At 38.1% G+C, this 11,384-nt stretch overlaps 1 protein-coding gene across 1 annotated transcript; it reads left to right on the top strand.

Annotated features, from left to right (window-relative positions):
• Nucleotides 1–213: 213 nt before the first annotated feature.
• Nucleotides 214–11,113, top strand: LOC145438740 (hydroxymethylglutaryl-CoA synthase 1-like). The gene is made up of 9 exons (XM_080316093.1): nucleotides 214–539; nucleotides 1,301–1,486; nucleotides 1,973–2,098; nucleotides 2,652–2,816; nucleotides 3,621–3,789; nucleotides 4,766–4,936; nucleotides 7,774–7,913; nucleotides 9,705–9,803; nucleotides 10,839–11,113. The coding sequence occupies exons 1-9, from the start codon at nucleotides 281–283 to the stop codon at nucleotides 10,976–10,978; spliced, it is 1,455 nt and encodes a 484-aa protein (XP_080172219.1). The 5' UTR covers nucleotides 214–280; the 3' UTR covers nucleotides 10,979–11,113.
• The last annotated feature ends 271 nt before the right edge of the window (nucleotides 11,114–11,384 follow it).

Genomic DNA, 11,384 nt, shown 5'->3' with positions numbered 1-11,384 from the left:
CCATGCTATCCCAGTAATGCAGGAGCGCCAAGCAGGGAAGCCATGGATACCAGTGTTACTAATCAGGTCTTTGGTCTGACCCGGCCGGGAATCGAACCCACGACCTACCGATCAAGAAGCCGGGCGCTTAACCATTACGCTATCTTGATCGGATCATATAAATTATTATTATCATCTTTATTTACCATTATCATTATGCCAGTTAAATCATTTTTATTATACTACAAGAATTGCAATATTTTAAAAAGGAATTTATAAGTAATATTCATAACACTTAGTAATGCCACACTTCAAAGAATGTCATGATTCAGTCCGCCCCAAAGATGTCGGTCTGTTGGCGATGGAGATATACTTCCCTTCAATGTTCGTGGATCAAATGAAATTGGAGGAATTTGATGGCGCATCACCAGGGAAATATACAAAAGGATTAGGCCAGCTTCAGATGGGATTTTGTTCTGACAATGAGGATATCAACTCTTTATGCCTCACCGTTCTAGCAAATTTAATGAAGAAAAATGATATTTCATATGCAGATATTGGTAAGCATCCGTACTACTAAGATCCCACTTCTGTGCTTGGGCTTTCTGCTTTGTGGTACCGAGTTTTCTCTCAGAGATTAATCGATTTGATTGATATGAGTGAATTTATTGAATATGTTATACGTGAAATGCGGAATACAAATTTCGCCCAAGACACAAACATGTTTTATAGTATGCGGTACATGAAAAATTATGATTTGAAATTTATAGTAGAAGTGATACATCCATTTGTATAATATGTAGTTACTAGCTGCAGCATAATGAATTGACTGATCATCAAGTACACTGCAGCTGTTTGAGAGTAATTGATTCTGGCATTTGAAGGCTGCTTTTACACTGTTTCTAAAATTCTTGATATTGTGGTCGCAGCAATAGAACCCCTCTCTACAGGGTCCAGTATTTGAATCAACAATTATTCTACCCAATTATTGCAATATAAGACACATTGGGAGCATTGCCAGACTCCCACCAGACTGATGATTCTGACACACAAGGTCTGCCTATTGTCTATGAGCCATCGATAACACATTGTTTTGTAGCACTGCTATTGTTTGTAACAATGCCAACTTTAGTCTTCCAAGTAGGTTATGTGAAGGTTCTAGTACCAAGACCAAAATCATAGTGCATTTCTAGGGTCAATATAAAAGCAGTTTGTGAAATCTCAAGTTGTGGTCACTTAACGGAAGATGACCACAGTTTTCGACGCCCTGCTCCTGACAGGATCTGACTTATCATTCAATTTGATAATTTTTCACTTTTAGGTCGATTGGAAGTCGGTACAGAAACTATCATCGACAAATCAAAAAGCGTCAAAAGTGTTCTGATGAAACTTTTCGAAGATTCGGGAAACTTCGACGTCGAAGGGATAGACACAACAAATGCATGCTACGGCGGGACAAATGCTCTGTTCAACGCATTGTCTTGGGTTGAAAGCTCGTCTTGGGATGGTTAGTTAGTTACTCCAATATTTGGTTCGTCCAGTTTACTGACATTACACGTTGGCCACAAGCCGCAGAACATGAATATCAATGATTCTTTCTTAGCTCACCAATTTGGGGTATGCAATTGTTCAAAAGCTTGACAAGAGATGAATCTTGCAGTAGGCCTACCTTCTATGTCCTGTTTCCACTTCACTTGTATAAGTATTATAGATATCCCTTGTTGGATGGAACAGCAGATGCAGTAATATTCCCAATCGATACTTATTTTTGCTATCGATCATAATATGTATAGGCTATTACATGGAACTAATAACGGCAAACGTAATATAATGCTAAATTGTCAAACAAAGTAAATTCCTGAGAGAATTGAAACAAATGGCAAGTTTATTGGGATCATTTGCTGTACTTGATTGCCGCAATCATAGAGAAGACGATAGATAACCCTTGTGTGTTTCTGGATGTAATTATAAATCTTTGTTTATTGACTTGCAGGAAGGTATGCTGTTGTGGTTTGCGGCGATATTGCTGTTTACAGTGAAGGAAATGCGAGATGTACGGGCGGCGCGGGCGCTATTGCCATGTTGATTGGACCGAATGCCCCATTAGTTGTTGAACCAGGTTTGTTTCCTTGATCCTGTGAAGCACAGCCTTATTTATCATAGTGTCAAGCTACTTTTTAATATGCCTCACATCATCCTAATTGCTGCTGTTGAAGGGTGTCACTTACTGTCAAACAATAGTCTGTCTAGAATGGTCATTACATGTTACTTACATTATACAGTCTGACTTTTGTTATTGGACTGATTATGAATTGAGAAAAAAAGGGATTATTCTTATTATTCTTAAGCACCACATTGTTACTTTGACCATTACAACTGATTATTAACATCAAATTCTATATTTCGCATGTTTCCTTTCTTGTGATGTAATGGATTTTACTACGCACTTAGTGGCATATTATGATTCATCATAGTTTCGGATCATGCTATGGAATTAGTCAAGTCCAGAAATCGATATTGTAGGCTTAGTATATGACTAACTGCCGACAACACATTTCAAAATTAAATATTGTAGTTTGAATATATGTATCTTGGTCCGTTTTTATTGTTACATTTTCTGGACGCATTTTGTGTAACGATCAAAGGACAGATGTCATTCTGAATTGTATCAGGGGTGCGTTCCACATACATGCGTCACGCATATGATTTCTACAAACCCGATCTCACCTCGGAATATCCTATCGTCGACGGGAAGCTTTCGGTTCAGAGCTATATCACCGCGCTTGACAACTGCTACCTGAATTACTGTAAAAAGGCCAAAAATAAATTCCACATGGGTATGTAGCCGAGGCATTTGGTTTTGGATGTTTAATTATTTTAGCATGTAGGCCCAATATACATTGCAGAAAAACTTATCTTTTTACCAGCTGCTTTCATGCATCTAAAGCACGCTACTTTGTTATGGCAAGCACCCGTATGAAGCTATATTTGCAATTTTATGCCAAGAAGCTAGCTAGAGTTGGTGAAGCTTCTTGGAAGTGCCGAACTTCAATATGGAATTAAATAATATATTCATATTGAAATAAACCCATATATTTTCCGCTGATACTTATTAGGGGTAATCGTCAACTAGTAGAGAATTGGAATGAATTTTTTATATTTGCGGTTACTAATGCATTGTGTGATGAGCATGGCTTTAGATGGAAGGACAAAGTAATATCAGTTTCTGAACTGTAACTTGTGTGACAAAACACATGTACAGTGTACAACGATATCTTAACATCCAAGCCTTAGGTACCGTACTTCTATTGCAGATTGAATCTTGTATTAAATATTGGACTTTGTCCGCACTGTAGTAATCTGATAGGTATGTCCCAAGAATAGATATTCCCAGCCTGAGGTCATAAGATATATATATCTAGTTTCATGATGTGAAGTTTTGTGATACACAAAGACATGTAACTATGTGTTATCCTATATGAGGCGTTGTATATTGATATTGGACAAAATGGGGCAACCAAGCAGTGAATTACAGTATTAAAGTCTACTTATTTAATACTGGTTCAAGTTGCGCCCTTACTGTGACGATCTCCAACATCCAGTACATAAATGTGTTCATCAGTTTCCACTTTTCTTTTCAGAGCACGAATTTTCGTTGCGCGACTTCGACTTCATGGTGTTTCACAGTCCGTATTGCAAATTGGTGAAAAAATCACTTGCCAGACTTGCCCTCAACGATTTTCTTCAAAATAGAACCATTTATTATACGGAAAAGGATCAAAGGAACTTTTCAAACCTAGACAATTTCAGGTATAAACATAGGATATCTCTGATCAATACCTTTAAAGTCAGGTTGCTTGGCATTGCATTTGAACCATTTATTCCTGCTTGGCTGTGTCACGCTTTTGATATTGCAAACTTACAGCACGTCACTTGGTGCAGTGGGAAATTAAATGACAATTTGATCGACTTATGAAATACTGACTTGACGACATTGTGTGCGGCATCTATGTGAGAGCTTTTCGTCGTCGAATTTAGATATTTCACTTGTAGTTTTACAATGCTATTGAGTTATGGTGGTGGTTATCGCTAAGTCCAAGCGTAAGTCTAGAATAGACCTTGAAAATCCAATCCAAATCCAACTAAGCTACTGTTTTACGATGCCTTATATTGCCCACTTGAATTGGCGTAAACACGTTACTGTACACCGGAACGGCGGAACATTTATGGGATATTCCATGATTTGTACAAGATATAATATACTAAATAAATGTATAATTTTTTTTTCAAATGATATTGGCTTTTTTGGCTACATCATGAACTTGTTAGCTTGTCTGAAAAAAAACGTTGTACAACAAAGTTGGCTCGATTCCAACCAGTACAAGCGAAGTTACTGGAGTACAAACTTTTGGGTTTGAAAAAAATAATATTTACGGTTGCAAATTCTTCCATTATTTATTATAGATCTACCAACCATAAATACTGTGATTTGAAAAGCTAATTTTTGAACATCAGTAACTTTGCTTCTACGGATTGGAATTGAGCCAAAGTTTAACAATCTAACAATTTTATGAAGCAGCCAGTAAAATTTTTAAACAAAATGTTATTTTTAGGAGCCATAATATACATTCATGCAGTTTGCAGTAGATTGTGCAAATGAAGTTTTGAGTTTGTTATGACATACGTAAAGAAAGAAGTCACCACTTGACAATCCGCGGACTGGCGGACACTTCATTTTTAACGCAAAAGGATCGCGCGTCATGCTCTTAAAATACTGACTTTTTAGAGCCAAAGATCTCAAGTCTTCAATTTTTGACAAAGAAGTGGAAACAGCTTTCATGTCAGCGAGCACCGCCATGTTTCAATCCAAAACAGAGAATTCATTAACTATCGCGAGTCGAGTGGGCAACATGTACACACCGTCTCTATACAGCTGTCTGATTTCGACTCTTATAAAGTAAGTGTTAAAGATATCGGATTTCTAGCTAATATATTTTTAATCCTGACGGACAAGCTTGTGCGTTTGTGCAGTGTTGCATACAAATATGTGATTGCGAAAACAGTTTTGCTACGGATGATAAACTTGCATTTAGTGCTAAAGGTCCAAAGGTAATATATATTCGAAGAGCTTCGTGGAGGCACATAACTTTGATATACAGTTGAATAGTGGGCTCGTGTGCCATCTAAAAACAGTACATTGAGCTTAAGCACTCTCTTTGTCTCAATTGTTCGAAATTTGCCTGTCCCTGTGACGTCATATTTTGTGATACGATTGTTGATATACAATGTTCTTTCCCTTTCTCTACTAGTTGCTGACGATTACCGTACCCCTGACGAGTGTCAGCCGAAAATATCCGGGTTAATTTCAATATCAATATGCTAGGCTATACTATTCAATAACATATATTGGTATTGAAATGAACCCGAATATTTTCGGCTGACACTCGTTAGGGGTAATTGTCAGCGACTAGTAGAGAATGGGAAATAACATTGTATATCAACCAAACTTGGATAATGAGAAACTTTTAGCTTTCAGTATTTTCCAAATTATTATAGAATTACAATTATAGCTATATACAGCTTTTTTCAAATAAGATTAGAATAAAAATTACTGAATTCGCGAAAACTTTGATATTCAATCAAGTTCAGTTCGTATCAAGGCGAAGTTCATTTTCGTAAGCATGCGAATGGCAAACGTCTGTACACCAGACTTGACTCGTTTCGCGTGTACAGTAGGGCTCTTCAAAAATGACTTTTTTTGTCAAATCGTATTGGCTACGTGATAAAATTGTTAGGTTGCCTAATTCAAGCCTACACACAAAATTTGGTTCAATTCCAGCCAGTAACCGAAGAAAGTTTCTATTTATTATATAAAAATAAATAATAAAAAATTGAAAATTTTCTGTTCACCCCGTGAAAGTGTTAGGCTGTCTATAGAAACGATGCTCACCAAATTTGGTTCAATTCCAACCAGTGGAAGCGGAGTTATTGCCGTCGAAAAATTTGGATTTGAATAAAATGGTATTTACTGTGACCAATTCTTCGTTTATTATAGTTGTGCTCACCGTATATACTACCGTATTTTATTCGAATCCAAATTTTCGATGGCAATAACTCCACTTCCACTGGTTGGAATTGAACCAAATTTGGTGAGCATTGTTTCTATAGACAGCCTAACACTTTCATGGGGTGAACAGAAAATTTTCAAATTTTTTGCTATTTATTTTTATATAATAAATAGAAACTTTCTTCTCCTGTAGCAAAGCGGTTACTGGCTGGAATGGAACCAAATTTTGTGTGTAGGCTTGAATTAGGCAACCTAACAATTTTATCACGTGGCCAATACGATTTGACAAAAAAAGTCATTTTTGAAGTATTGAAAAGCCCTAGTGTACAGTTCCTGCAGCATTTTCAGGAAAACCAGAAGTCAGATTAGAATTAGAGCAAAGAAACATTTTAACAAATTAGATCGCAATCAGATTGCTCTCAATTTGCTCTAATTAGGCAACTATAATTACCTAGTTGTGCAAGTCTGATATTAACGATCGTATCACCAAATATGACGTCACCGCTGACCGGCACGAAATTTTGAATAATTGAGGCGAAGAGATCGCTTGTGCTCAATTTACTATTTTTAAAAGGTACACAAACTCCTGTCGGCACATGACTATGAGACTAGGTTGGCATATTTTGATGCAAGTCGACTCCAAGGCGCACAAATAAAAGTGGAAAAGGTCTCCTAACCTATTTGTAATGTTATTGTCGTCAGCTGTTTGCCTTGCTTTCGTCTCAGGATCTGACAAGTTGTTAGTACAGCTGCACAGCCTGTTTGTGACCAAGCTGTAGCACTGATGGTGCTCCGTTACATATCAATCAATTGCCGAACATATCACTTCACCAGGACCCTGTCGCTCTTCTCTGATCTGAACAAGATTGTTGATCGGAAGATGTAAACCAGGCTTTTTGTGGTTATCTCCTTGAGATTATGGTTTTTGTACTGTGGCCGTGGCGATTTGTGACACTTTGTGTGTAAGTAGTTGAAAGTTAGTTATGTATGGGTGGGTGTTGATTGGTGTCTCCCGTCTGGGGTTATATTGAAAATACTAACTGTCTTGTGATCTGTGGCTGCGGTCATCACTCTTATACATATCTATATGATATGTCAGCTGATACGATTCACGCTTTAACACTTGAGATAGCCTCTTGGATGGCTTTATCGTGTTCCAAGTGTCTAGTTGAAGATGGTGAAGATTGTTCGAAGTTTAACCCATCCGTCAAGATCACCGAATGCATTATCACTAAGACACTACCTTGCGTCGGTACGGCGGAGCTAATTTGACAGGGGTTAAATCTGCAGTTACTGACGCGTTATTTGATTACTCACAACAATACCATTGGACCTATGCCTGTTGGGCGCAGTGTTTGCGGGATAGCCATCGTCACAAATTCCTTAGCTAGCTAACAGATTGTAACCAAAAGTATTATTGTTTATTACAGACTAGCATAGGGTTACCATTCGTCCTCTTTTATGAGGATTTGTCCTCTTTTTTCCAATAAATTGAAAGTGTCCTTCTAGGACGCCTATATGTCCTATTTTTCTCGTAAAAGTATCGAATTTTATCGAATAGCCAAAAAATTTTGAGGATGAAAGTTATTTTTGAACAACCCCACTGACCACCTCTATCGTGATACGATGTCATAATGAAATATACGTCACAACTTGATACTGAGCTGGGCTCGTATTGCTACAAGGATGATATGTGTATGGAGAACATGAAATATATCTTGTTGCAGCCATTCCTCGAGTGAGTTATCGGGAAGGAGGATTGGACTTTTTTCTTACGGCTCCGGTCTCGCGGCTTCCATGTTTTCTATGAAGGTGTGCGCCGTAGAGGACAGCGCAAGGAAGGCGAAACTCCAGAAACTTTTACACGGTAAGATGACAGTCCTCCTTATACTTTTCTTTTACTTACCCTTGGAAGGGAAAAGCGGAAATAGAAACCCTTTCATTCGACCATACATAAGATATTGCCAATTGAACTTGATCAGAAATAACACGTTGTGGCTTGTGGCGATGATCACTACATCATACAGATTGATCACTGCTGAGAAATATCGCTTTTATAATCATGAGTAGGAGTAGCCCTTTGCCACGTTTTCAGATGCTGTGGTGTGAAGGAATTATCGGAACAACATTTCACCTTCAAAAATTACTCTAGTCGCGATTCGGATTCAAGCTCAAATTATATTGATCATCGTTCTATTAAAATTTTTATCAAATCAATACACCCAAGATTGCGATTTAATGAAAAGATAGGACGGTGCCGAAAGGACTTGGAGTAGTCTTTTAACAGACACTCACCTTGGCCTACAGCATGTAAATAGGAGGCGCGCACGCTGGATTAAAGAAAGTACAACGTAAAAGGAAGCGACAAAAATGAATACTGCAGGGGTCTCGCGTTAAATTGCGGTCCGGTAATATTGCGGGCTGACTAGTATTGATATTGTCCTGTATTTCTCGACTTTCTGAAGCCGTCAGTTTTGTTCGACTTGCTTGATGGATCAAGAGCTTGACACGTTTCACATTTTTGTCGATGTGCTGGTACAAATAGGCTAATTACTGATTTTCTCTGGAAATTCTGCAATCTATCGATTCGTTATTATTAAAAGGTATTTGATAGCAACTTGTGTAATTTCGCGTCAATCAGAATGTTAGTTATAATTAGGGCGATTTTTTTACCTAAAAACAGGAAGATTTTGACCTAAAAACGAACATTTTGACATTATCTTATGTTAAAAACCTAATTTTGACAAAATGTTGCCCTTGTGTTTTTAAGTAAATCAGGCGTTTTCGCACATAACGTTAAAATTGTACTAGATATCTTCAGTTCTTGTTGCAGCTGTCTGTCCTTACGAAGTAGTTTGGCCTGGAAAAACTTTTTGACTTAAGTTTTTCATGAAAAAACTTTGTTTTAACGAGATCTGAATCTCTGAAGAATTTCAGTAGCTACATCACGCATTATGATAAAATAATTTTAAAAAATTGTAGTAAAACGAAAGATACTTTCCTACATTCTCTGGTAGAAAGTTTCTGTCCTTACTAAGAATGGAGAAAGAACGTTCAACAGCACCAGTTGTTCGCTGGCAACACAGAAGTTGTGCGTACACTGCTGGTGACAAACCGTGCTGCTTCATTCTGACAATTACAATATATAAGAACCGATGGCCACGCAGTCTTGCTTCAGTTAGGATATTGCGGTACGTTGAGCGTAACACCTTGTCAACCTATTTGTTTCACCTGACCGATTATGATTCACAATGAGCAGACAATGGACCATCTACAATGGCAGGCCTATAAAGTAGGCTTCAAGATGAAAAATGTAAAATGATAAGTTCAGACAGTGCAAACATCTACAATACAAATTAAATGCAGGCTGCAAAAAATTTTGACTTTGTAAACAATTTTGACAATTTTTTGACCGAACGCTAGAATTTTGACTTTTTTTGAAATGTCCAAAAAAATCGCTTTTAGTTATAATATATAACGGTGGCGCTAATCACTAGAATTTGGTAGTGTGCTGCTATTAATATGCAAGTTGCTTGTACATAACAAAGGAAATACTGCTCAGACGATTCCTCCGTTACAATATAGGTTCTACACGAATTATATATCGAGTCTTGGGTTTAGCTATCTCTCAATCGCTGCTGTAACATTGGTTTCGCAGGAATCAGCGACACCGTTAGTCGGCTGGATAATCGACAGGAGGTTTCGCCGCAGGAATTCGCAGATGCTCTAAAATTAAGAGCGGACACGCACTTGAAGTGTGAGTGAGCAAGGCATTATTTTAAGAATCAAATTTATCTCCAGAAACTGCTCAGTGCCTGTGTCACGAAGAATCAACGCATGATACATTGTGAAGGCATTCGTCTTAGTGTTAATGATGATCGCCGGTCGCCGCAATGGTGCCCCGTGGTTGTTAGTTCTCAAATATTTTTACAAATGAAGACTTCTCTTGGTGATTCCTCAATAAGACTACGGATATTGAAAATTTGAAGAAATATCTTGACAAATCACTTTGAAAATGTCGAAAATATGTCCGCAAAGAAAATGATGCCAGTTAAATTGAATCATTAAATCAATTGAATCAGCATGAATTGGTATTTATTTTACCATACCTATTTCATTGTAGCCTACTCGGTGACAATGCAGTGGGTTAATTAAGAATTCACAGAAATGACATTTCCATTAATGTTGGTAGCCGCGTACTACGTCTTGTAGATGCTGTGATCCAACCAATCGAGGTTTAAAGGATTCAACGGCGAGGGAAAAAGTATTGTTGATAATGTAACTATTATTGGAAAGGGGATAGCAGGGCCGTGTGAAGCATCTGAAGGGAGCGCAACGCTGCAGTCAACTGGAAATTTTTTCCTCCAAACCATGGTTAATGCTCCGTGTATAGTCCTTATTTCATATTTGAGAATCCTCTCATCAACAGTCATAACCTTCCTTGCCATCCAAGCGTCCGTTGGGATTGCTAGCATTCTGGTTGCATTTTATGCTATGACGATAAGGGGGGGGGGAGAAATTTTTCACTATCACGTCTAAATAAGGCTGAGAACCACTGCCGTAAGCAAAGTGCAATATTCAATCTAATATGTTATTTGAAGTGAAGAGCTTGTTGGAGACGGAGAATTTAAGTATACAATTGGATGTACAATGTTCTTTCATGCTCCGCTAGTTGCTTACGATTACCCCTGACGAGTGTCAGCCGAAAATATACGGGTTCATTTCAATTTGAATATACTATTCAATTGTACATGTATTATTGAAAATCTGCTTTCATCTCGATTTGATGCAGGTGACTACAAGCCGAGCATGTCGCCTGATAATATCTTTCCGGGGACATACTATTTGACGGAGGTCGACGCTAAGTTTAGACGATTCTACGCACGCAAACCCCTTCCCGCGCAAAATGGACACGTGACTAATGGACATTAATTGGGGAGATGAATACTCCAGCTATCTGGTTTAAATTGGATGGATTTTCCGATACGCAAATAACAACCTTCGCTAATTTGACGGCGCTAATTTTATTATGACCATTGGTTTTAATTGAAGTTTGAAGTAATGTAATATGTTCGTCGTGTATTTCTGTGGGGTCAGTCCTGTGTCATTCCAATGCAATGTGTGGAGATGAGGGGTTACGGAACTTGTGAACTGAAAACGCCCTTGAGAAGTTGTTTACAGCATCTTATAGTGAAGCCAGATTCTCTTGATTTGTGTGACGGCGACCCACATTCAGTGGCGTTGTTAGGGTGGGCGAACTTGGCCAGTCATTATGACGTCATTCTTTTCACTGCCTCGCGTTGTCAATTAGAAGATGCCGCCTCACCCCAACATTTCA

The sequence above is a fragment of the Botryllus schlosseri genome, chromosome 5 (genome assembly GCF_051294905.1).
Source record: "Botryllus schlosseri isolate E-star chromosome 5, Bs_hap1, whole genome shotgun sequence".
Taxonomy (NCBI): Eukaryota; Metazoa; Chordata; class Ascidiacea; order Stolidobranchia; family Styelidae; genus Botryllus; species Botryllus schlosseri.
This window is presented reverse-complemented; position numbering and strand designations above follow the sequence as displayed.

Coding starts and splice junctions, on each gene's coding strand:
- LOC145438740 (XM_080316093.1), top strand. CDS start 281: ATGCCACACTTCAAAGAATGTCATGATTCAGTCCGCCCCAAAGATGTC. Junction 2,099..2,651: donor CCCATTAGTTGTTGAACCAG/GTTTGTTTCCTT, acceptor GAATTGTATCAG/GGGTGCGTTCCACATACATG. Junction 9,804..10,838: donor AGCGGACACGCACTTGAAGT/GTGAGTGAGCAA, acceptor GATTTGATGCAG/GTGACTACAAGCCGAGCATG.